At 33.1% G+C, this 27,799-nt stretch overlaps 2 protein-coding genes and 1 pseudogene across 6 annotated transcripts; all 3 read left to right on the plus strand.

Annotated features, from left to right (window-relative positions):
- The first annotated feature begins 710 nt into the window (after positions 1-710).
- Positions 711-9,074, plus strand: LOC132629129 (nicotine N-demethylase CYP82E4-like; annotated as a pseudogene).
- A 3,279-nt stretch (positions 9,075-12,353) lies between these two features.
- LOC132627936 (cytochrome P450 82A4-like) lies at positions 12,354-17,440 on the plus strand. The gene is made up of 2 exons (XM_060343560.1): positions 12,354-13,613; positions 16,923-17,440. Exons 1-2 carry the CDS (start codon positions 12,681-12,683, stop codon positions 17,082-17,084), a joined length of 1,095 nt encoding a protein of 364 aa, XP_060199543.1. The 5' UTR covers positions 12,354-12,680; the 3' UTR covers positions 17,085-17,440.
- Positions 17,441-22,254: 4,814 nt separating this feature from the next.
- Positions 22,255-27,581, plus strand: LOC132627937 (inactive protein kinase SELMODRAFT_444075-like). Of its 5 annotated transcripts, none has more exons than XR_009578010.1 (9): positions 22,255-22,546; positions 22,759-22,895; positions 24,301-24,395; positions 24,836-25,869; positions 25,989-26,149; positions 26,391-26,467; positions 26,694-26,826; positions 26,958-27,023; positions 27,201-27,272. XR_009578010.1 is itself a non-coding variant. In XM_060343562.1 (9 exons), the coding sequence occupies exons 1-9, from the start codon at positions 22,348-22,350 to the stop codon at positions 27,206-27,208; spliced, it is 1,902 nt and encodes a 633-aa protein (XP_060199545.1). In that variant the 5' UTR covers positions 22,256-22,347; the 3' UTR covers positions 27,209-27,581. The 5 variants fall into 5 exon arrangements, 4 of the variants coding, with proteins under 4 accessions (XP_060199545.1, XP_060199546.1, XP_060199544.1 ...); XM_060343562.1 differs by having other exon boundaries at positions 22,256-22,546; positions 26,702-26,826; positions 27,201-27,581; XM_060343561.1 differs by having other exon boundaries at positions 22,258-22,546; positions 26,702-27,023; positions 27,201-27,581.
- Positions 27,582-27,799: the final 218 nt, after the last annotated feature.

Here is a 27,799-nt window from a genome sequence, read left to right on the forward strand (position 1 = left end):
TTTTACTCCTGAAGTAATAAAACTTTCCTGAAGTAGTAAGATCCTGAAATTTACTCTCGAAGTAGTAAATCTTTAAACTTTATTCCTGAAGTAGTAAAACTTTAAACTTTATTCCTGAAGTAGAAAGAACTGGTAAAATATCTGAGAAATATTATGAAGCAATGTCTTCTTGTGCTTGAGAAAAATAACGAGCTATTGATTAATGTCGTATTGTAAGCACATTTGAATAATCAGGTTTCAAGTGAGTGAGAAATACCACAATATATCTCCTGGAGAGATAACATAACAAAGGATATACATGTTATTTTTGTGGTATGAAATTAAGGCATTGCAACACGTACTTGTCGTACATAGAACATCTCGAATAATTTTATTAAAGTATCATTCTAAGGCAAAAGGGAGCAGAGTAGAATACTTTCTATTACAGCCACATTGATGCATTATGGTTAGTTGTTATTGATATCCTTGAAGGAATAAACACTAAATGTATCTCTTCCTAAAGGATGTGATTACTATGTGGTTGCCGCTTTTGATAAAAAAAAATTCAGATGTTAATGGCTAATCTCCTTGAAAGAGATATTTAAAATACTAAAGTTTAGAACTTAACGTTTACTTTCTGTACTTTATAAATTAAAATTGTCTTTAAATTTTCATTTGATTATTGTTTTCTTTCATGACACCATTGGTGTCTAACCAAATTTTCCTTCGTGATGCCAGAAGTATCTAAAAAATATTTGGTAGTGGAAACTAATGATCAAGGGCTCCAGAAGAATCATGACACAAACAGTGTCCAAATAGTAGCTGATCATGGTAAATAAACTAAAGTCTCTCGAAAAGGATATATATGATAACATCATTTGTCCTAGATCGTAATCGTTACGACTGGAACACAGATTATAGTAAACTCGAAGTTTACTAGCAATAAAATTGGTTATCATGTTGGGACTACAAATGATTGGAATATTGAATATCCTTAAGTTACTACGGGTAAGAAATACATATATGAAACATTGCCCGAGCATGATGGATCACATGTCACACTAAACCAGAAGATTTATGACATAAAATCTCATGCAATAGTAAACCAGAAGTTTACTAAAATGAATAGCACTCATCATGGTAAACTTGAAGTTTACGGGTATAGATAATTTTATCAGTTGACAAGACCATTTTGGTCGTCCTGATTTAAATCTGATGTGCTAATTGAGTATTCAAAATATATTGAAGAACTAGAAGATTCTTCAAGAATTTATTTGTGTTGGTTATTCTCATGATAAGTTGATTACACCAGTTAATGTTGGGACTGAATCCCCTAAAATTCTGGAAAATATAAAAGGTGAATGTGGGCCCCTTCACCTACAATGTGATGTCCTAAATAGATGCATCTATGAGACGGTCACATGTAAGTTTATTGTCAACTGACAGTTTGACATTTAAAGAAGTTACTTGCTCAAATAATTGAATTGGGAGCACAATTTTCAGAATATGTAATCAAGACAATTCATCTTGATAATGTTGGTTTATATTCAAGATGGTTTTGTCATTGAATGCCTCCGCTATATAGCTAAACCATTACTTATGAGAACAAAGCTTCATGTGCTGGTTTGAGACATAATACATTGCATACAATGGCACTTATATGCTTCAGACCAACAAATTATGATAAATTCTCCCCTACCAATTGGTTCCAGCTCAGAAATCAAATATTTCCATCTAATAGCTTTTGATGTGTGGTATATGATTAATGGATCTACCACATGCACATAGATAGATTTTCCCAAATGAAATGGGGATATATGTTAGTTTATCTAACATGAGGGGGAGACAATATGCAACTAAGAAACTTGTTGTGAATTATCATCAGTATGATCCTCATTCAAAAGATAATCCAAGTGAAATGGTAGAAGCATTTGCTGATCCAAAATTAATCTCATATTTCAGCTGCAAATGCTCCTATTGACATCCTTGAAAGGACAAAGTCTACAACATGCATGAAGCATAGTAGACGAATCGGTTCCAAATGTAATAATCCTTGAAAATGGAAAGGAGCAAATGATCATAATAAGGAGGCAATGTGCTCTTGAAGAGCCTACGACATAATACTTCATGAAACTTTATGCAAGGTTCAGGTACCTGAAAATAATTAAGTGATGAGATCTCAGTAAGTTATGTCGAATTGCGAACCGATACAAAATGATATCTCGTCGACGATATATTTGATACACTATGGTGCACAATATTGTATAAGATTGTAAGGATCTGAGTTCTACGTCTCTTAAAGCATGCCAACGTAGAAATAATTACCAAGTGATATGATGCATCTTGGTAAGCGTAAATCTTATTTGACCTGCAGTCCAGACATTAGAAAATGTCACATCATTTAACTACTAAATGGATATTGTCACAGGCTATATGTCTTACTTGTTAAGATTCAAAAATTTCTGAATAATTCAAAATGCATGAAGCATATACAAGTTCTTGGGAAACTTGTTCATAATCCTTATATGGATTAAATCAGGTGAAAGCCCTGACATGAATGTGTTTATCCTAACAAATATTGTCAAGTGTTTTGGATATACAGGACATTCATATGATCTACATAAGAGTTCGATACAGATATGTTATCTATTTCCATGAAGGATTACTGTCATATCATGTTATTTTACTAACAGTCAAATCATAGAAAGATAACAGTAGTTTATAAAGCAAGTTAAGAATGTACTTAGCGTGACTGCAACAAATATTATATGACGATGATGTAACTCTATCTAAGGAATGAAGATGCAGACCATCAAGCAGTTAGTCAAATGATCATTTGACAGATGTGATCACAAATGCTCTGTCAACCTCAAGATATGATAAGTTGGTATACAAGATCGGAGCACGTCATCTTCAAGAATTTTGTGGGGGAGTAAATACGCGTTGTACTCTTTTTCCCTTAATCAAGGTTTTGTCCCATTTGGGTTTTCCTGATAAGGTTTTTAATGAGGCAGCTAGCAATGTGTATTACTAGATACGTGTACTCTTTTTCCTTCACTAAAATGTTTTCCACTCAGTTTTTTCTAGTAAGGTTTTAATGAGGCACATTATCTATTAATAAAACATCCAAGGGGGAGTGTTATGAACTATTCTACAAGATTGATATTTAGATGTATTATTAAGTGTAAATTATACCACTTGCACATTAAGTGACAAATTCAACTTGCACTTGCAAGTTGTATATTAGTTGTGCAAAATTGTGTCCAAGATGTATAACAACTTGTACAAGTTGTGTATGTTGTAGGTTGAGAGGCAAAACTCTTCTATAAATAGGGAGCTTTGCCTTCTCATTTGGAATATCAAGAAATGTGATAATACAATCTCTCCCTCCTCTCTACAAAGTTATTGGTTTGCTTCTATTATTTATTTGCAATTATATATAATTTTATAACATTACTAGTAATTACTACTACTTCTAATATAAATTATACACTTTAATCAACCACTTCTTTATCTCATCAACTACTTCTTTATCTCACGTTGACATATGTCATAGTACTAAATATTTATTCTCGTCTCATGTGTATGCGTATGCACTTTAATTTTAATTTTCCAACACATTTATTTCCTTCGTGCACTTTTATTTGTTCACTTTTGACTTTTCACGTTCTTGCTGAATATTTATTTTCTTCTCATGTATAGACGTATGCAGTTCAATTTAAATTCTCTTACACAAAATTTATTTTTTCCGTACACTTTTACTTGTTCACTTTTGACTTTTCACGTTCTATAAGAATTAATAAATCTCACGTGGATATATGTCATAGTACTGAATATTTATTCTCTTCTCATGTATACACGTTTGCACTTCAAGTTTAATTCTCTGACACATATTTATTTCCTCTGTGCACTTTTGACTTTTCACGTTCTTGCTGCAATATTATTCTCTTCTCATGTATACATGTATGCACTTCAATTTTAATTCTCCGACACACACTTATTTCGTCCGAGCACTTTCACTTGTTCACTTTTAACTTTTCACGTTATTTAAAAATTAATAAATGAAGTATTCCGTCCATTCCATATTACTTGGCCACATTACTATACGACTTTTCACGCTCTTTAAGAATTAATAAATTAAGTACTCCCTTCGTCCCATATTACTTGGCCACATTACTATACGACTTTTCACGCTCTTTAAGAATTAATAAAAATGAAGTACTCCCTTCGTCCCATATTACTTGGCTTCCTTTGTGCACTTTTACTTGTTTACTTTTGACTTTTCACGTTCTTACTGAATATTTATTCTCTTCTCACGTATACATGTATGCACTTCAATTTTAATTCTCCAACACATTTATTTCCTCCGTGCACTTTTACTTGTTCGCTTTTGACTTTTCCTATCATTTAAGAATTAATAAATGAAGTACTCCCTCCGTCCCATATTACTTGGCCACATTACTTGACTTTTCACGTTCTTTAAAAATTAATAAATGAAGTACTCCCTTTGTATCATATTACTTAGCCATATTACTATACTTAACTTTTAACGTTCTTTAAGAATTAATAAAAATGAAGTACTCCCTTCGTCCCATATTACTTGGCCACATTACTAAAAATATATGTCTATTTTTCTATTCTATATTTTTCTTCTTCTTATATATAAACGCTCAAGGTGGCCGAATACAACAACAACAAGTTGTACAAAAAGCAACTGAAATTGCACTCTGAACTAACATGTGTACATTTCAGAAGTTGAACATTAATTCTGTCTCTTGTGTGTTTACTTTTTAAGTCCCCACAGATCCGCAGTATCTTAATATTGTCCTTTCATCTCCTTCATTTGGCATGTACCCCCTCTGTTCCAATTTAAGTGTCTACGCTTGACTAGACATAGAGTTTAAGAAATAAAGACAGGCTTTCAAATCTTGTGGTTCGAAGTTAAAAATGTGTATAATATAATAAAATATCCTTTAAATCTTGTGATTATAAACTTGACATGTAGGATATCTGAATTGTCAACTTACTAAATATAAAAAGAGGCAGACATAACCAAAATAAGATAATTTTTTTTAACAACAAACGCCCAAGTGGACGAACACAACAACAAGAAGTTGTACAAAAAGAAACTGAAACTGTACTCTAAGCCAGGACTAACATGTGTACATTTCAGAACTTTAACATTAATACTACCTCTTGTGTGTTTACTTTTTAAGTCTCCACGTATCCGCAGTGTCTCAATTGTCCTTTCATTTCCTTCATTTGGCATACACTCCCTCTGTTTCAATTTAAGTGTCTACGTTTGACTAGACACAGAGTTTAAGAAATAAAAATACACTAACTTGTCGTTCTAAATTTAAAATGTGTATAATATAATAAAATATCCTTTGAATCTTGTTATTATAAACTTGACATGTAGGATATTCGAATATATATATACAACTTACTAAATATAAAAAGAGGCGGACACAACCAAAATAAGATAAAATTTAACAATTGAGAAATTAAAAGGAATAATAAGACGAAAAGAAAAAAAATATGGAGACTCACTAAAAAGAATCGCGATATCCTTTAAAAAATATACAAACCATAAAGACTAACTAAATTGAGTATTATATATATATACACACACCAAAATCAATGAAACTTCTTCCGAGCATCTATATATATATATATATATATATATATATATATATATATACACACCAAAATCAATGAAACTTCTTCCGAGCATCTATATATATATATACATATATATATATATACATATATATATATATATATATATATATATATATATATATATATATATATATATATATATATATATATATATATACCAAAATCAATGAAACTTCTTCCGAGCTCTAGATGCATGCTAAGAATCACATATTTCAATAGCTGAGTGACCTTAGTTTCACTCTGCACGTGGATGGTGAAATCTAGCATTATGTTTTGTCTAAATAAAACGCTTTTTCACTCTCGACCCGTCTTGTTTTGCATATACAAATATTACTAGCACAAGAAGTTGGAACAATATAGTTCTCATAATCAAGATAAATTATATTTAATTTTGTGCGATAATTATACCGATAGTTATTTAATTTTATCTTCGATTGTGAATATAAATTTTATTCTTATAAGAACTGATAATTTAATCTTCTGTGCATAAGATAAAACTCTATATACTAAATCATTTACTATATAAGTAAACGGACACATAGACGAGTGTATGATCTATTTTAATCTTTAATAAAACTAAATAAAAAATTATTCTACAGAAACTAAACACATATTTAATAGTACTAGTCTCTATGAACGTTCGCCACACCTTAATACTAGCACGTAGATGTCCAGGCACTCAACATTAGCTATGCTATCCCCATGCTTCTTCCACAATTGTATATTCGTTTGTGAGTAAAGTGTCGGCAATGTTTCATAACAATTACTTAATACCATAGAGAACGAATAATTCATTTAGAATCTACTTTAAGTAATAATTCAATTTTAAAATGGTATAACAGCTATTGACTGCTAGTTTAGAGTCTTTTTATTTATTTATTTTACTTTCTTGATTGAAGGTATAAAAAGTTTTAGTTTCTTAATATAGTCTCTACCGCTTCATATAATTTTAGTTTTTCTAAATAAATTATAAAATTACTTTTATTCAAATAATTCTTTCAATCTTAACTCAAAAAGACATTCTTCATCTTTTAGCGGGGAAAGACTAATTTAGAGGATAAAGGTGTATTTGATGTCACATTTAATTAGCTCGTCATAATTTCATTTTATCGTTCGTTATTTTTAATTAAACAGCTAACTTAATATATTGACTAAAATTTAAAACATACTGATTAGAATTGATAGGATTAGAGGTTAGTAAGGGTATAAGAAATACCAATTAAAATTTTAAAAATACTGGTTATTTATTATTGTATCTAAAAAATACTGATTAGAATTCAAGGTAACCTCTAATAGTCAAAACCTAGCAGTCAATAGCTTTCACGATCGTAATCTTAAAAAATAATCTTTTCTAAAAAATACTTTATTTTTCAAAGGTGTAAAAGCCGATTAATATTTTAAAGATATTTTGGTCAACCAAAATAATAAAATTAAAAAAAAAAAAAAGACATGAAAGTGGAAAACTTTGGCCAATTTGGTCTTAGCGATTACCACTACCAGTTATATCCTCTTCAATATTTACATAAGTATGCCCAACCTTTCGTCTCTAGTAATCTGCTAGTGATGGCAAAGAGAAAAAAATAGTAAGCAATTTTAGCTTTTATAGCTAAAATATATTGAATCCAAATCAAAAGCAACTCTTAAAATTGCATATTGAGTCCCACAAACACCCTATAAAAATCAAAGTGATATCTAAAAAAATAACACAATAGCCATTAGAACTAAAGAAAGGTTAAAAAAGACAAATTTTAAAATAAGAAAAAGCAAAGAAAATCAGTTTCTGATGAAATCTAATAAAAACTGAGCATAATCAACTTACAATGAAAAGCCTATGCAGGCACAATTATCAATATATCAAACAGTTTTTACTTCTAACATGTTGTCTTAGTTTTTCCACTTCCATTAGATGGGAGTGCTGCTACTAGTCAAGAATATGAAGCTGGATCCGTACAATCCTCTTTTCTGGAGCAAAACTCGTTGTATGTTTTCCAGTGGCTTCTTACCATGTGTTTGGTGTAACTTATACTAGTAATTCTTTCCTAATCATTTTGAAACTTGGTGGTTACACGCAGAGGCAGATCTAGGATTTGAAGGTGGAGGGTGCCACAATTTTTTTCAATGTACATCTTGTTAGGAATGTGTATTTGGGTCGGGTCCATCTCTTTTTAGTTTATTCGGGTCAACTTAATAGACTTTTGTTTATTTGCAAATATGAAATTACATCGCAAAAATCAAGAAACGAACATAATTAGCATCTTAAACAAGGAATAGACTCTGTTGTTGAAGAATGGTTAGCAGAGCACAAAAGGAAGAGGGATTCTAAAGGGATTAAATCTGGAGGAGAAGAAGATTTCATGGATGTCATGCTCTCCATTTGTGAAGACAGAGATCTTCCTGGATTTGATGCTGACACTGTTATCAAAGCTACATGTATGGTACGTTTCTTCGTTACCTTCTTGAGACCACTTCAAACTCCTTATAGACCAATTATATGTACAATTTGAAATTGCTCCAACTCGCCCTCCATTATACTTTCGGCCTATTCATATACTTCTTGTTATATAATTGCCACATATTTGTATTGTCGTTAACAGAGTTCCAACATGAAGTGTGTGGACTCCAAAGTATCCATTTTTTACAAGAATTAAGGTGTAAATTTATCTTTCAACTTTTGACTTCTCATAAAATTACCCTATTTTGGAGCTCTGGAGTCGAGGCAAGAATGAGAGTGTTCTCTGTTGAGCTCATATGTCGAACTGATTGCTGAAGTTGTTGAATTTGGTTGTAGAATATGTTGGCAGCAGGTTACGATACCACGATCGTAACTCTAACATGGACTTTATCTTTACTCCTCAACAACTATGAAGCCCTAAAGAAGGCCCAAGATGAGCTAGACGCTCACATTGGAAAGAACAGATGGGTCCAAGAATCGAATATCAAGAACTTGGTTTATCTTCAAGCTATTGTTAACGAATTGTTACGTTTGCATCCAGCCGGACCACTTTTGCTACCCCACGAGTCCATAGTGGATTGTTTTGTTAGTGGCTGCGATATACCAAAAGGCACTCGCTTATTAGTGAACATATGGAAATTTCATTATGATCCTAATATATGGCCAAAACCTCACGGGTTTAAGCCAGAGAGGTTCTTGACGACACACAAAAGATGTCGATGTTAGAGGAAATCACTTTGAGTTGATTCCATTTGGTAGTGGAAGAAAAATGTGCCCTGGAATTTCGTTCGCCCTTCAAGTTGTGCCCTTTGTAATAGCCGTATTGCTGCAGGGCTTTGACACAAAGAGTCCTTCGGATGAACCAATTGATATGAGTGAGAGCTTTGGATTGGCAATCCTCAAAGCTACTCCGGTCGAAGTTCTCCTGGCTCCCCGCTTGAATTCTACTCTTTACGAATGAAACGCTAATAAAGTTTATGCCTCATGCAATTGTTGAATACTACTCCTCTTAGTTTGTAATATAAGTGAAAATAATAAAGGAGATTTCAGAAGTCCCAGTTTTGAGGTGTGATTCATGAAAAATTCTTACCATTCCACTTAGCCTTATCCATTTTCTTTTTGTATATATATTTAATCAACGGAAAAGGGTAAAAAATGCTCTTAACGTTTTAGAAATGACTCAAAATGCCCTCCTTCCACCTATTGGATAAAAAATGTCCTTAACGTTTTATAAATAGCTCAAAAATGCCCTCCTTAGCTTCCACCTGTTGGATCAAAATTTGCTCATAAAGTTATTTTCAGGCTTAAAGTTGCCCCTCCATTAACGGCATAATTACATAATATTTCATTAAATTTCAATTAACATGAGGGTCTTAATTTATGGGCTCATATAAAATTTTGACCTGACCCAACCCAACACAAAATACAATGTCTTTTGCTGACCAAATAAGTTACTATCAAGAGATTAATTTTTTTATTTGTAATTGTTTAACTACTTTCATTCAATAGAATAGGATTTCAACTATTTCCTGTTCCAGATTGATTAATTTGGGATGGAACTAGAGTGATTGATTGATTCCCTAATTTAATTTTATAAGCCATGGTTGCTTGTATATAGATGTATTGTGTGTATATGATTGTATGTATGTGTGTGTATATTGCTGTATCGATTTATGTGGTTTGATTGACGCCAATGATAACGCCTTAACTAAAAATAAAAGCTGGGAATAGCTATCAATAATTAACAAACATACAATACGAGGGATTGGGCTCCGCTCCATTTCGCTTCTCTCCATTTTCCCCAAGTTCTACCTTAGATTAGAGACATATGGTATGCGTTAGAATTAATGAGTAAGATTTAATTGACTAAAACAAGGTCCTAACCATAGTTCGTATAACTAATAACTTATCCATAAATATATTAAAATATTTTCTCTCTCTTCCTATTATAATATTTCATCTTTTTTTTTCGATCGTAACAACTCTTTAATGGTGATATTTTCCATAATATAGACAACTCTTTAGAAATATACAATTATCAATTGAATAATGGGGTCTATATTATGTGAATTAGAGCCTGTTTGGATAGGCTTATTTTAAACAGCTTATAAACTGCAAACAACTTATAAGCTAAAAGAAAAAAAAGTTGGGATAGCCCAACTTATTTTTTGTGGCTTATAAGTTGTTTTCAGCTTATAAGCTGCTTTAGATAAGTTAAGTCAAACTGGCTCAATTATTTTTTTGAGCTTATTTTAAGTACAAAATGACTTTAAGCTGATCAGCCAAACACTCAAAAAAGCTAAAAACAGCTTATAAGCAACTTATAAGTCAATCCAAACATGCTCTTAGTAAGCATCATAATTGAAAAAATGAAAAATATCACCAATTGAATAATGAGTCTATTGGGGAAAAAAATTAAGTGGCAAAAGATAATCGGGTAAATCAGAAAAGATATTTTACTAGGTAAGAAAAGTAAAATAGGTAGAGAGAGAAAATATTCTAATATATTAATGGATAAGGTATTAATTATATGAACTATGGTTAGGGCCTTATTTTAATCAATTAAATCTTAGTCATTAATTCTAACTCATGTTATGTGTCTTTAATCTAAGGTAGAACTTAGAAAAAATGGAGAGAAGAGAAATAGAGAGGAGCCCAATCCCAATATGAGAGCCTCCATATGCATTATTTGTATCCGTTTTCCCCAAACAAAGTAGTTCTTGCATTACCAGTTGCCAATCCTCTCTCGTATCAACTAGTATTACTGTAGAGGTATAACTATATTTAACTTTTGCAGCATTTTCACTATAAATCAGTATAACTTCACGGAGTTAATTCCCTAAAAGGTCACCTATATTTTGACAATTACCTCCTAATATCACTTTTGTTTCTTTTAGGATTAGAATATCACTCAACTATCCTCATTTTCCTCAAAAAATACTAAACATTATAAAACTCTCCTTCTCTCTTAGTTAGCATGCCATGTCACATTCAATTTTTTTTTAATAATAAACTTATGGAATAATTTCAAAACCTCCCTCCAAATTTGCCTTTATAATACTTAGTTCCCTTTACACTAGCTTCCTTTGTTTTGATTCTTTTGTAATCAAACTAATTTTAAATACTAAAAATTATTTATGTTGCTAATATACCCTTTTGTAACCTTATTTATAATGTTTAAATTTTTGACAATAATAGTTTCTCATTGATCGTAAGATTTTTCCTAATTTATAACTATCTAATTTTATAGGTAAAGTGTTGGGTTTTTTTTTTTTTTTTGTCATGCTTGAAAATATTAATCTCGAACGCTAAAACATGAAATTCAACAACCGTGATATGAAAATTGATTCAAAAAGCTTGGACTTCATACTGCTTCATTAATTATTTTTAAAGTCTAACGCTGTATATACATTTTCCAACTCTTTTTCGTAGATATAATTATCTTAACAAAAAAAAATAGTATAAACTTTATTGCAGTTATACAAATATTAGAATTTAAAAAATTGATTATTCATCTCAACCTCTAAATACTAAAAGCGAGATGTGCTCCATTTAGCCCAAATATTGTTATTAATAACATGATTATAAGAACAAAGAGAAATATTACCGTAACACTAGAATTTAGGATTTCTCATAGTGATATTACATTAACACTAGAATTTAGGATTTCTTATTTAGATATAAGATAGTTTTAAATTTTTAGCCTAACTATTAATATAGCGATCCTAACAATTTTAGGGGAGAGAACTGTTATAAAACATTGTTCACATAATTAAGTTATAAAAGGGTAAATTTGAAATATATAGATTTCTAATTATTTAAAAAAGTTTGGATACAAAAATTGAAATAAGGGATGTTAGTGTAAATATCTCAAACCACAAGGGAACTAAGTGTTATCAAGATAAATTTGAAGGGAGGTCTTTGAAATATTTCATAAATTTATTATTAAAAAAATAAAATTTTAGTGTGACATGGCATGCCAACTAGGAGAGAAAGAGAGTTTTGTAATGTTTAGTATTTTTTTTTAAATGGGAATAATTGAGTGATATTTTAGTACTAAAAGAAACAAAAGTGATATTAAGAGGCAATTGTCAAAACATAAATGACCTTTTAGGAAATTAACTCTTCGACTTGGTGATAAGGGATATTATTAAGAGATGATGTATACAAACCACAAATCCAAAATTTCAAATTACATTAGTGGTCCTAGACCCCAATTGCCAATCCTACCACACAAGTGAAGTCCGTACCAAAATACAAAAACATCAAAATATCTAGGATATGGGAAGTATCACTGGTGACTATAACAGATTAAATACAACAGCCATAATTTCGATGATTTACTAATGTTCTTAGCAGTAGTACTTAATAGTACTTAGGATAGGAGTATATACTACTACAAACTAAGAGGTGTTTTGGCTATTTCAGCGTGTTTGTTAAGTATAATCTTGAAGACGCAGTGATACCGGTTATTTACCAATCTATATAAACTTTCCCCACTATTTCCTTTTTGGAGTATACTGTTGAGTATAAAGATTAGAGCATATCACTTGGCCTAAATTTACCCATGGATTTCTTTTTGATTGCCGTTACACTAGTTAGCTCCTTTGTTTTTCTCTTCTTTCTTCACAAACAATTTTTCTCTGTTAAAAGGCAGAGTAGAAGGGTACCTGAAGCAGCCGGAGCATGGCCAATTATCGGTCATCTCCACCTTCTCAGTGGATCCGAATCCGATCAACTGCCTCACAAAATCTTGGGCTGCATGGCAGAAAAATACGGTCCCATTTTCAGAATGAAGCTTGGTGTTCATCAGGTTGTAGTTGTGAGCGATCCCAAATTAGCCAAAGAATGCTTCACCACAAATGATTTGGCCCTTGCAAGCCGGCCTAAATCCATAGCTTCAGAGATCATAGGCTACAAAGACGCGATGATTGGGCTTGCTCCTTATGGACCTTACTGGCGAGAAACAAGGAAGATAGCCACAGCTGAATTGCTTTCCACAAGGCGAACCGAAATGCTCAAACACATCCGAGAATTTGAAGTAAAATCGGCTATCAAAGAGACGTATAATTACTGGATGAAGAACAAGAGTACTAGTAATTTAAATGGTGCTGTGAAGATGGAAATGAAGGAATGGTTTGGAGATTTAATTATGAACACTATGGTGAAGATGTTATTTGGAGGAGGGGAAGAAGGAATAGATAAGGCTCACAAAGCAATAAGGAGATTTTTTGAGTTGTTGGGGGCTTTTGTTGTGGCTGATTTTTTACCATATTTAAGGTGGCTGGATATAGGAGGACATGAGAAGGCAATGAAGGAGGTTGCTAAAGAAATAGACTCTGTTGTTGAAGAATGGTTAGCAGAGCATAAAAGGAAGAGGGACTCTAAAGCGATTAAATCTGGAGATGAAGAAGATTTCATGGATGTCATGTTGTCCATTTGTGAAAACAAAGATCTAGCAGGGTTTGATGCTGATACAGCTATAAAAGGGACATGCATGGTACGTTTCTCCATTACCCTCTAAAGAACACATCTAATTACTAAACCAGCTATATGACTTGACTAAGAATTAAGGGATAAAATATTGAAACACACCTAAACTATGTTGAAATTCTCAACTACACACTTAAATTATGCAGGAGTCTTATGACCTCTTGAACTTATTTTCGTCGTATTATTTACCTCATCACTATCTAACTAGTAAAAGAAAATGTTAAGACACAGCATGTGCAACCACACGATTATTCATTCTTGCGTCTCATTCTTGAAGGGATATATATGCATACTTTTATTTTTGGGAATTTTCTCTACTTCATTTACATGCTTTTAGGGATTTTCAGCAACAAAAATGGGCAACTTTAACGGCAAAACACTCCCTAAAGTTCTTGGTGCGTGGCCTCTATTAGGCCTTCTCCACATTTTCAGTGGCTCTTAGATGCCTCCCAAAATATTTGGGCTCATGGCAGACAGATATGGGCCAATTTCACACTAAAATTTGGGGTTCATCAAGTTTTGGTCAGTTTGGTGGTGAGTGATTGTAGCCCAAGATTGCTCAACGACAAGGCCTTGGCGAGCCTACCTAAGGCGCTGGCAGTAACATTCCTGGGCTCGACTACGCCCTCTTTGGGCTGGGCACTTATATGGCCTTTATTAGGAGAAATCAAAAAGATGAAGGTGGTTCAAATATGGGTCATTTGAATTTTTTTATTTTGTACTGGTCTTTAGTAAGCCTGTCAACCGGTCCGGTTGGACCGGTTCAAACCGGTAACCGGAACCGATGGACCGGTTCACGGTCTACCGGTGATTTTTTACAGGTCCGGTTTTCATTTTTTGGGACCGGTTAACCGGTCCAATTTTTTTTTTTTTTTTGTTAAATATTCCCGTTGGCTGACTAGGTTGGACTGTTGGGCAACGGTCCATTTTGCAAAAATCGCCGTTGTCAACGGCTCCAAACTCCCCATTTGGCCCCCAACCCCCCAAACTTTTTTCTTTACACTTTAACCCATCCCCCACCTCTATATAAATCCCTCTCCATTTCCAATTTTAATCCACACCAATTCACTCCTCTTTCTCTCAATTTCTCTCAATTATAGCTACTTTGCAACAATTAGCCATTTTCAATTTCTCTCAATTAAATATTATAAAGTTTTATTCTAGTTTCAATTATTAATTTTGCAATTATAAAAAAAAATTATTAGTGAAGTTGGTGATTTTGCAACAATCCAAAGTAGCTCCAAAGCTTTGGTGGATTTGCAATTCTAGCCGCCTTCACTTTGGTGAAAATTAGTCCGGCAATTTGGTGCCTTCGTTCCAACTCTATCTGTATTTTCCGCTATTTAATTTACGCATTAATTCTTGCAATTTAATTTGTTGCAATTTATTTTCTTGTGATTTATTTTAGTGTGATTTAAATTAATTCTATTTAATAATGTCGAAGAGATTCAGACGTGGTGCCGGTAGTAGTGGTATTGTTAGGGGTGGGTTTAATGAGAAAATATTTGTGAACGAGACACCTAATTTAGGTATTGATATTGGTGGAAATAATCCACTTTTAGAGCATGAGGTAATGCAATAACACTATACCGGCATTTTTTATGAATTTAATGATGATGATGATGCTGATGATGAAACACAAGCCCCCGAAAATCCCATATGTCCTGCACAATCACATACACAAGACAAACAGCCAAGAACTCGTAGGCCAACCGTTAAAATTTGAAAATTTATGACTAAAGATAAGGAAAGACAAACAACTACATGTGGTATATGTAACCAAGAATTTATTTTTAGGCAAGAAACTAGTAAGGATGGTGGAACGGGTTCACTAACGAATCATATGAAAGGTAAACATAGGGATGTTTGGGGAGAGCAAACGGGTTCAAATGTGGGGGGTATTCAACAAAAAATAGACCCACGAACCGATAGAAATTTTTGCTATGACAAGAAAAAAGAGCGTGTAGAAATAGCTAAAATGGTTGCTTTTGATGCTCTATCATTTTTCTTTCCTTCGGGTTTGGGGTTTGTTACTTATATTCAACGTTGTTATAATCCGTTATTTGAGGGTATTCCTAGAAGTACTTGTAGAGCAGATATTATAGGTTCATATAAAAAAATATAGATTTTATTTGCGCCATGTATTTAATTCTTTAAATTGTAGTGTTTCACTTACCGCCGATTTGGGTCTTAGTCTTAACAAGTTAGATTTTTTTGTTATTACATGTCATTGGGTTGATGATAATTGGGTGATGCAAAAAAGAATTATAGCTTTTTTATATGATGAAGGGAAAGGTCGTCATGATGGAAATTTTTTAGCGGATTCAATGTCAACTATTACGAATTTTTTTAGCATTTATAGAAAAATACTTTGTATTGCTTTAGATAATGCTTCTAATAATACAAAGACGATTGACCTTTTAAAAAGGGAATTAAACCCTTAGCTAAAAAATATTTTTCATGTGAGATGTAGTTGTCACATTTTAAACTTGATTGTTACAGATGGTCTTGACTATTTTGAAGATTCTATTCAAAAAGTTAGAAATGCAGTTGCTTTTCTTTTTTGTAATGCTAATAAGCAAAAAATTAGAGATTTTAAAAATTCTTGTGTGCAAAATGGCCTTAGACCTAGGCAAATTCAAGTAGAAGTTGACACTAGGAGGAACTACACTTACATTATGTTACAGCAAACATATGATTATAGGATTCTCATATAACAAGTTCACAACCATTTTAATACGGATAGTGATGATTGGTTAAATATTACTGATTGGCAAGATGTTAAGGAATGTATTGAACTTTTACAAATTTTTTGTAATGCAACACTTGTTTTTTCTAGATAATTCTATCCCACGGTAATCGGAATTTTAGCCTACTTAGCGAAAATAGTTAGAGTTTTATATGAGTATAAAGATAAATCCGGTTATCAAGCGGCTATTTTTAATATGACAACAAAATTTAAGAAGTATTTTTTTCCCATCCCAACTTTATTTATATTGGGTTCTCTTTTAAATCCTTGTTTTAAAATGTCTTATACTAGAGCATTGGTTGGTCAAATTTATATTATTTAGAAATTGACGAGGAAGTTGAACAATCTTTAACTGACGTCGAGCTCGCGATTGATTCCGAGTTTAGAAAAAAATTTAGTCATTATTCTACTTTGGAAGAAAGTGCTACACCTGTTGGTCCACGCCCTACTACTTCTCAAAGTAGCAAAAAGGGCTTAAAGGATTTGTCGAATTTAAAAGTTTTACATTCACAACCAGCTCCTTTTAATAATGCAAACTTTGATGAATATCACCTTTATTTGATGCAGCCAAATGTGGATATCCAGGAACTAGATGATTTGGACGTCTTAGCATGGTGCAAGAAATACAAGACGAGTCATCTGATACTTTCAAGAATGACTCGAGATATCCTTACGGTTCAAATATCAATCGTGGCTTCGGAAAGTGCATTTAGCCAAGGAAGACAATAAATTGGAGACCATAGACACTCATTATCCGGATTTAGCTTGCAAGTACTAGTTTGCATTCGTGATTGGATTAGATCGGAGCAACGCAACCAAAACTCAAAAGCGGTGGAAGGCGAAGAGGAAGAGATTGAAGATTTGATAGTAAGTGGAATAGACCAAATGGAAGACTTTGAAGATATTTCAATGACCGAATATGATATGACGGATATTAGCCAAATGATTGACACTTTTTGATTTTATTATTCTACTACTTTTTTGCAACTCATATATTATTTGCAAGTTTAAAAAACTACAACTTGCAAATAAATGTTATCCATGAATGAATAAAATATATGGCTCATTGAGCTTTCTTCTATTTACTTGTGTTCATATTTTTACTTATATTAAGTTAGGAATATACCTAAAATATACTAAAAATATATTTATAATATACATCTACTTAAATTAAAAAAATAGAAATTTATATACTTGGAAAATAACTAAAATATACTAAGAATATACTTATAGTATAAATATTCTTAAGTTATAAAATAGGAATTTATAAACTTAGAAAAAACTTAAGTTATTTATAACTTAAACATATATAAGTATATATAGTATACATATAACTTAAACATGTATATATAAGTTATAAATATATATATATATATATATTATAAGTATATTTTTAGTATATTTTAGGTATATCTAGTATAACTTAAGCATATAACTTAATATATATATACATATATGTTGTTAGTTAGTAAATATATAGACTTTACTTATAAACTTATATAACATATATAAATATACTAAGAAATACTATAATATACATATACTATACAAAAAAAGAAGAAGGGTTTTTTTAATTATTGAACCGGCCGGTTCCGGTTTCCAAGTTTGGAACCGGTTAACCTGCAACCGGTGGCCGGTTTTGATTTTTTGACCGGAAACCGGCCTGTTGCCGGTCTGGTCCGGTTTCAACCGGTTAACGAGCTTAGTCTTTATTTTAGTCCCTCATATCAAACTAATTTTTTATGGGGAATAAGTTTATATTTTTGCATCATAATATCTCACAAGTGATACTCCGCTCCCCTAAAGTACTTATGTCTAGCAAGGTATAAGTTCGATTTTGAAGAGGGAACCTGCAATTATGTCCCTATTTTATGCTAGTCTTCAATTTTTTCCCACATAACAAACAATTTTTTCGTGGGGCATAAGTTCATATTTTTCACATCATAATATTCCGTAGCTTATACCCTGCATGACTAAAAAACTTATGCTCCGCTAGCCATAAGTACAATTGCTAAAGGACAAAAACTAAAAACCAGCACATTTGAAGGGGAAAACGTGCAATTTCTTGTTCAATTGTTGTCAAAACAGAAATGAGACACTGTTTCGAGAACTTGATCATGACCATTATTGTAAGAACGCTTTTTTTTTTTTTTTTTTGGAGAAGATCACGACGTAGGAGGAGGAGGAAAGGGGGCTAGGAAAGAAGGGGACAACAGTTATTGTTTAAAGTTTGATTTTTAAAGTAGAAGTTGAGGACATATAAATAATTTTGAAAATGACAAAATTATTTTTAAATAAATAAGCTGTGATTTTGTAGTTTGTCTAGAAATCTATACAAAATCTTTTTTGTCTTTCCAAACTAAACATAATTCAAATCTTGTCCTTTGAATGAGTTACGGAGCTAATGCATTTATTGGCATGAAATATGAAGGTCTTGTCTTGCCCACACCCCACTCCACCAACAATTTCACGTTGTCTGCGTTTCTGTCAAAATTCTGTCAATTTGTTAATTGATCTTTCTTTTTTTTTAAAAAATAAAAATTTGTGTACTTTTTAAAATTTATGTGCTGGACCTACTGTTATCATGGCAGTGATAAGGAGAGCCATCTTCACATTTATTTATTTTTTCGATCGAAAAAAGAACCTGAAGTGACAGCTTAAATTGAAATCAAAATAACTCAAGAAATATTAAAAAACGGAGAGCAGAGACCATTAAAAAGATTGCAAGAAGTTTCGAAAAGCAAAATAGTTCTCTTTCCTTACCTTTTATATGAAAGAAACAAATCAACAATACATAAATTAATTGAAGTTGAGATCACGGGAAAGACGGGAAAAAGGTCCTGAATTATAAATATGTTTAAACACTGTCTTTGTCTATTTATTTAATTTATTCCCCCTTTTCTTTCTTTTTTTGATTGGGTGCAAATCGGGAGTACTTTTTCTTATGCTATATTCGTATCCGACGAGCTTATGCGTGCCTCTAATAATTTTATGAGGTACTTATTACTTTTTACGTAAAGGTAAAAGGTAGCTTTGTCCATCAAAATTTGAATGGAAGAAAAAAAAGTCACATAATATTATGTCTTAGCTGAAATTTGAATCTGAAATTTCATAATTCTTAACTCACTTTATTAATCGAGGGAAGCTCCCAAGGTACAACACTGCTGCCACTTCTGTTGTTTTAAGTTGAGAGGCCGATTGAAATTTAACTTGATGAATATTTAGAACTGAACTCATTTTACTTTTTATTGAAAGACGGGTTCTCATCAAATCTAATATTTATTGATATTTTTACTAATTTTCAAGTATAAATCTATAAACTCTGAATCAATAATACTGGGTCCCCCTAATTTAAGCATGTCTTGTTTTTCCTTCGCCTTTTGATTATTAGGACGTCAAATATTTAAGTTATTATATATTATAAATTTGAAGAAAAAAAAAACTAAAATGATAAGCAGATTATATATATTCCTTTTTTTTTTTTTAAATTACGATTGATGCTTATTATAAAAAATCATGTTTAGTTGATTTTGAATATATTGATCATGTAAACATTCTTTACACTATAAGCGCTATTCACCTCAACCGAGAAAAAAAAAACATAAGAATAATTGTGAGGCTTTCATGTGTGATGTGAGAGCCTATTTGAGATAGTATACCAAAATTTTGCAGTAGATTTAAGAGTATGTTTACCAACCTATTTAGGCATTCATACATATGAAAACTTATAAGAGTTTAGTTGGAATGGAATGGCAGAGCGTTCAATTGGTTGATGGACTCAGACCCAGTGTCTCAGAGATGAGGCAAAAGCATTGGGAAGAAAACCAAAATTTAACTTAATTAGAAGTTAGAAGTCTTGGGAAAATTATGTGTTGGCCCTTTCGTGGCCAGGCCAGCCTGGTCCATGTGATCGATTTCATATTACGCATAACATCAGTGGCCCATGAGTTGTAACGACGAACCAACCCTTGCCTATTAAAACCATAAAATTAAGACGCCTTCTAGTCTTGAACAAAATTACTATACAGCAACAACAAGAACATATCGGTATAATTTCACAAGTGGGGTATGAGAAAGGTAGAATGTGCATGCGCAGATCTTGTGGTAAGATGAGGTAAAGAGGTTATTTCTGATAGACCCTTGACTCAAAAGATTGAAAAAATTAAATTTCGATCATAGACAAGGAATGCAGAGCGTTACTTATGAGTTTATCTGAACTTATTAGTTGTTCTGGCTCAATTATATATGAGTTAAAAAATAACAAAATAAATACAAATAATTAATTCAAACCCAATAACTGAGTTGCGATAGAATTTCACTCAAATTCGTAAAGTTCAAATCGTGAATTGGCTTTTGATCATAAATTCTTAATGTGTGGGGGATGTAGCAAGCTAGAGCTTACACAATAGGTTCGTCGTCCTCACTCACAGTAGATTTAAACTATATACGCACTCAAAATATTATTAATAAGATTTACTTATATTACATTTACACTTGTTGCCAACTGTAGATGCAGTAGTACTCCTTATTACATTTATTAACTTTAAATCTTGAATCTTTCTTGGTTCAGTGAGAACTCCTCTCAATGCGTTGAAATCCAATGTCTTCGTGATAAACATATGTATAGAGGTAATTACTATTGCGTACAAAAGAATACTATATTGAGATCTGAAATGAAAAGGAAAAAATAGTAAAGTTGTTTTAAGATGAGTTGAACTCTTTTAAGATTAGGAAATTGATCGAGTAATAATGAGGTAGCAGAATGAAAGCATGCATTAATTGCATAATAAGTGTAATCACATGGTTTTTCGTGTGATCTGGCTGTCTTGAAAACAACATGGCATGCATGCCAATGCAACTGTTTTCCCTTACTCTAAAGGCTGAATTTCTGATCTACTACTCATATTCTAACAAAAATACAAACATACAAACTAAGTATTCAGAGTCTCTAGTCCTAATCTGTGCATCTCAGCCCTACATTATCTTCCATACATCATTATCATGGACTTGGACACATCACTTCAATTAGTCTCTTTTGCTTGGCTGTTTACATGTTAACGGAGCTTTCATGATTCCTTCATATATTCGGATATGATTTAAATTGTACTAGTCCTAGTGTCCCAATTTATCATTTCAAGCTAAATGTCTATTTTGTAGACCAATTTCGTCCCGACTTTGGCTCGCTTAGAAAATGTGGTTCATGGACCGTCTATGAAGCAATTTACTAATTAAAATTGATATCGTGTCCTAAGAATTTGTCAATTTGTCACTTAAGACTGGATATTCATGTATTCTTTTGAACAAAGTATAATCATTTTCATCATATAATAGACAAAGCTAGACGCGAGGCTAGCTAGCTAAATGTTATTTTAATTTTTTTTTCATTTTTTTGCCGTAATACAAAGCCTGAAAATATATTCTAAGAAATATGCAAAGTTAAAATAGGTTTTAATACTTGACATTTTACTAATTTGAATTCACATCATATACACTAATTATTAATTAATTAATAATTTGATATTCACAATTTCATGATTCATTAATTCAAATTAGCACGATGTAGACTCAGCATTAATCAAATGATATTTTATCAATATTACCCTTTTGCTTTTTTCCAAACCTTTTCGTAAAATTAGAGATAGTGATTAAAGATATGGTAATTTTGGAAGAAATTAATGACAATACATCTTTGGACTTTAATTCATTCATTTAAAAAAAGTGGTAGAAATTCATTTATATTAAAACGGGGGAGGAATTACTATATGATTTAACTGCCGCATTTGTTGAAATTAATTCCCACTTGGAGTTCACTATCTCCACAGTTAAACCAAGTAGTAATTCCAAAATTAAAATCACAATCAATTAGGCCCACCATTTAGCTCCCCATACTATAATACACCGCAAAGCAGCTCTCCCTCCCGTCAAAGTAGTAGTTAAACCAAAATTTCTCTCACCTTAACACATCTTCACCGGAATCTGACACGTCATACAAATGTTCCCGCCAAAACCAGAACGCCGTACTCAGTCGATGCCACGTGGCATTTCACCTCATCTTGGCAACGACAAAGTGATCGTTGCCGTGAAAGCGGAGAAAGTGATCACTAAAACAGCATTAGCTTGGGCTCTCACTCACGTTGTTCGTCCTGGCGATTGCATTACATTGCTCGCCCTGTTTTCCGATGAAAAATCAGGTAATTTCCCCATGAATTTGACTAAATTTTAAAGCTAAATTGAATTAGGTTAACTCACTACATGACAAGTAGTAGTATTATAAGTTGCAGCTTTTATCGTAATTCCGTGCAGTTTGACTCCCGAGAAGCGAACTGTCTCACATTAAATTGGGATAGATGGAGTAATGAAACATTTAGATTTCACATTTTATTTTTTTGAATTGTAATTACAGAGAGAAGAAGATTCTGGGGATTTCCGAGGATGAGAGGAGATTACCGGAGTAACGAAAGAACGAATTCACATGATCGGATTAGTCAAATCACGGAGTCGTGTTCTCAAATGGTTCTTCAATTTCACGATCGCATAGATGTGAGTAAAATTTACTACTATTCTACTTTCTTTTTAATCGAATATTGGACCAGTATATTTACCTCAGGATAAATACCTGAGTGGTCTAAAATTTGCTTAAAGAAAAAAAGAGTATGCGTTTGGCCATAGAAACCAAATATCTTTCACTTTATTTGAAATTTATGGAGTTGGAGTTGAAGATGGAGCTGTGTTTGGTTATAGTTTTTGCAAAAAATATTTGTTTTTTTTTTGGTAACTACTAATATTTGGTTGTTTGAATGTACTAAGAGTGAAAAAAAATGAAAATATGGTTTTAGGTGTTTTCCAAATTTGGAATTTTCATTGTCAAACGCTTATTTTCAAATAAAGTGAAAAAAATTCTGGAAGAAGTGAATAATTCTCATGGGCAAACAGGTCCTAAGAAGCGCAGTGGTACTTCTTTTTTTTTTTCACTTCTTTTCTTGAAGGGGAGCCTTGACGTAACTGGTAAAGTTGCTACCATGTGATCAGGAGGTCACGGGTTCGAGCTATGGAAATAGCCTCTTGCAGAAATGCAAGGTAAGGCTGCGTACAATAGACCCTTGTGGTCCGGCCTTTCTCCGAACCCCGCGCATAGTGGGAGCTTAGTGCGCCAGGCTGCCCTTACTTCTTTTCTACCAATTACTGAAGTGCCTCTGTTTTTATCTTTCCGTTTTAACTGTCCAAAAGTCACTCTGGGAACTGCATTTGCTTTACTAGAAGGGAAATATTTTGAACTTTTAACCATCTGTTGTTAGATTGAACGATGTCGTTCTGGTGGAGGGAGGTAAAAAAGTTTACAGGTTAATTTGTAGATTAAACATTTAGGAATTAGGTGAAAGTTGAAAATGAACTCCAGGAAAATGTGTAGATTAGACATAGCCAGTTAAATTTAACTGTAGATAGAAATAAAGCACAGTAGTTAATCACATATTAATTTGTTCTTCAATCTCTATGTCATATGATGAGTTTTTTTGGGGTTCAAGAAGATTCTAAGCTTGTAGGATCCAATAAAAAACTGTTGTACTTGAAGCTAATAATTTGTAAGGGGTTGCATGTGCTCTGTGGCTGTTAGGTAATAAAATATTCTGAAGGAATCTTTTATACTTCTGCTGACTTTGGTATGATAACTCAATGATAATTTTGCTAATCAATCATTAGCACTACAATGTGCGCTTGGCACTTTTTTTTTTTTTTTGAACAAACGAAATTAAGAAAAAAAAGGAGTCGAGGAAGGAGATGTAGTTCGCAGATAAATAATTATCTTTCTTTTTAAAGATTAAGATTAAGATTTGCGCTTGTTGAGACAGAACCTATAAGGACTGCAGTGAGAAAAATGATATTATCCTTGCAAATAAACATGCTTAACAATAATAAAAATGTAATTTAAATGACCTTCTGTTTGTAGGTGAGGGTGCGAATTAAGGTCGTCTCAGCTTTGTGTGCTGGTGTGGTGGCAACTGAAGCGAAAAGCAATGCAGTCAGCTGGGTCATTTTGGACAAGTAATAGCATGTAAATGTATTATATCCTTTTTCACTCTCTACGCGTCTTTGCCTAAAATGTCTTTTTTCTCTCCTTGCCCCATTTCTCTTCCCAATGCGAAATGGATTTTTTCCAATAACTTCAAGTTGATTTGCATGCATATTGCTGGATTATGGAAAAAGCTGTAATGCCAATATACCATATACATTGTTGCTTCCCTAATTTCTAACTTAGACATGTCCATAGGAGGAATATGTTACTTCTATATGTTCTCCATGTACCTTGCTGGATACTGTAATTGTTATTGTTACTTGCTTCCTAGTTTATCTCTACTGTTTTATATTGGACTGTCTCATCATTCTTTGTTGTGCATAAGGCAATATGCTTCTTTTCCTTTTCTCTTTCCCCGATTCTAATATCAAGTGGACTAATTTTCTCTCTTATCAATTTTGTTCTACAGAAAATTGAAGTTAGAGCTTAAGTATTGCATGGAAGAACTTCGTTGCAACATTGTAGAGATGAAGGGTTCGAAACCGAAAGTTCTCAGGCTAAATCTAGGATGTTCAGAGGAACTCCAAACCCCTTTCTTTTCTGCCAATTCCTCTCCTGTTTTGGATAGGAGAGAATTACAGGATGAAAGAATGAAGCATTCTACTCCGGTGAGCAGTCCCGAGAATCAAAGGACATCCTATATGAGAACTCCATTACTGGATTCACTGACCGATCCAGACACATTCCTTCTATATGAGCGGAATCCCCTGTATGAAGGGTTCAGTAGAGAGACATTTTCACTGGTCCACAAGCAAAGTGGGGGGAATCATCGAGAAAATGGCCTGCACTCGTTTGGGGAAAGGATAATAACTCTCTCAACAGTTCCTAAATCTCAAAGTCGTACTCGTAAAACAATCCTTTGGATTCCACAGAACGAGATTATTGCTGACAACTATTCAGCTGTAGAAAACTGCAAAAAAATTACCTCACATTCTGTCACTTCTAGAGATCAACATCATAATTTTATGGAGTACAACCAAAACCTGAATACCCAAGGAAGCAAGTTAAATCGAGAAACTGACAGGGACTATCTTAATTCCAGCATCAGAGAAGCAGTCTCTTTAGGTCGAACTTCCTCGATACCTCCTCCTCTATGTTCATTCTGTCAATGTAAAGCACCATCTTTTGGAAAGCCTCCGAGACAATTTCGCTATGAAGAGCTAGAAGAAGCAACAAATGGATTCTCAGACACAAATTTTCTAGCAGAAGGTGGGTTCGGTCTGGTTCATAAAGGGGTATTAAGGGATGGACTGGTTGTTGCAGTAAAACAGCTGAAGTTTATTGGAACTCAAGCAGACGCTGATTTTCGTAGAGAAGTTCGAGTTTTGAGCTGTGCCCAGCACAGGAATGTTGTGCTGCTGGTTGGTTACTGTATTCAGGGAAATAGGAGACTATTAGTGTATGAGTTTATTTGCAACAAGTCCTTGGACTATCATTTGCATGGTATCTTCTGTTTAATTTTTCTCTTTAAAGTTCACCCGCAATCCAACCTATGGTGCAGCTTATATAAAGTACTATCAACTGGACTTTGAAACGCCTTAGTGTTCTTATAAATTTTGCAGGAACGAAAGAAGCAACTCTAGATTGGAGCTCACGCCTTAAGATAGCTATTGGGACAGCAAGAGGCTTACGTTACCTTCATGAAGATTGCAGAGTGGGATGCATAGTTCACAGAGATCTCAGACCAAAAAATATTCTCTTAACTCACGATTTTGAACCTTTGGTAAGTTTCAGTGGTGGTTTTAGTCAAGCATCTTTATCGTTCCAGTTTTTGAGTGCCAGCTACAGCATAGACATATTTACTTCAAACGAACCAAATTCATACATGCGCCATTTGGATGAGAAAAGCTATTAAATTTGAGAGATCTTAAGCTGTCTATAATTGCACGTGTTTATGGACAAACACAATTATCCTTTTGTAAAAGCAACGAATAAAACCTAATCAAATGGTTGGTTTATTTAAGGTTGCTGATTTTGGGCTTGCACGATTGTACAATGAATGGGAAGTTTCTGAAGATGAACATCTAATTAGAACTTCAAGGTAATTGTCTGTTTTCTGTATGTCTATCTTAACTACATCTCAATCTTACCCTAGTTGTTGCTTATTATTATTGATAGACTAGAATTTTTCAGCCTAGTTTGGTAGACATCTGAAAGCGACATCCCAAGCTCTAAGGCTGCTTATGTTTTATTTTCTTTTTCGGACTCATCTCTATGTTGAAGTTGGCAGATAGAGTGATGGTTACATGATGAAAATTATTTTGAAGTTTTTCAGGTATCTCGCCCCAGAGTACTCCAATGATGGAAAAGTCACGGAGAAGGTTGACGTATATGCTTTTGGCTTGGTGGTATTGGAATTGATTACAGGTAGAAAAACCAATGACTTGCAATGCTACAGAGGTCAGCACCTTCTTCCAGGAAGCCTTTCCCCTACATCTGGAAAGGGACCCTATCTTTCAGCATTTAAAAATCAGTTGCTCGACTCCAACTTGACCTCATCCCAGCTTGAAAACTTCCCTTATGAACTACAGGCGATGAGCCATACTGCTTATATGTGTCTACAGGAAGATCCTCAACTGCGACCTCCCATTTCGAAGGTTCTTTTTCTTAAGTATTTATTGGAGTGTATGTTCTGTGTATTCTTTTACATTCAGTAGGAATGACTTACCTCTTCAGAGTTCAGACTGGATATTTCCCCTGTACTCTGTGTTAGTACAGGGAAAGTGTACTTAAAAATGGTGGGAAATTTACTCATTTTCCTTCTAAATTGTCAGGTACTTAAAATACTAGAAGGAGGCAGTTCCATTCTTGACTCAAATTCATTTGGCAGTAGAAGTGGTTATATGCAGGGATCGAATTCCAATAACCATCCTGTATCAAAGAGACATTCTCGTAGGCTCTCTTACTAAGAAAATCGTAAAGTCATTTCTACTTAAGTGGTGCGAATCCTGATCTTCTTGTAGTCGTGTTCCCTTCATACTCCAGAATTCAACCTAAGATAGGTAATGTTGTCATACAAACCCAGTTACTTTTTGTACAATCCGAACTTTTCTTATTCTCAATGTATCACATTTCCAGTGTATATCGATGTAAGTTCATTTTTCCATCTTCATGTGACTTCTTTGAAATCGAATTTTATTCCATATTTCTCTTAATTGGAAATGTTGTGTAATGAGATTACCGCAGGAGTCAATAGTTCTTTTTGTGGCCTGCTGTTTCAATATCCAGGATTGGTTTTTAATCCTTCACAATTCAAGCAAATGTCTGTTTTTACTTCTGTCTGCAAGGACAATAAGCCTTGTAATTTTTCTGTGAAGATACTGTTGGCTGCTGAATTAGTATCTACTGATATTCTGAAACAATCGATGTGGGA

The sequence above is a fragment of the Lycium barbarum genome, chromosome 2, assembly GCF_019175385.1.
Source record: "Lycium barbarum isolate Lr01 chromosome 2, ASM1917538v2, whole genome shotgun sequence".
NCBI classification, from domain to species: Eukaryota; Viridiplantae; Streptophyta; class Magnoliopsida; order Solanales; family Solanaceae; genus Lycium; species Lycium barbarum.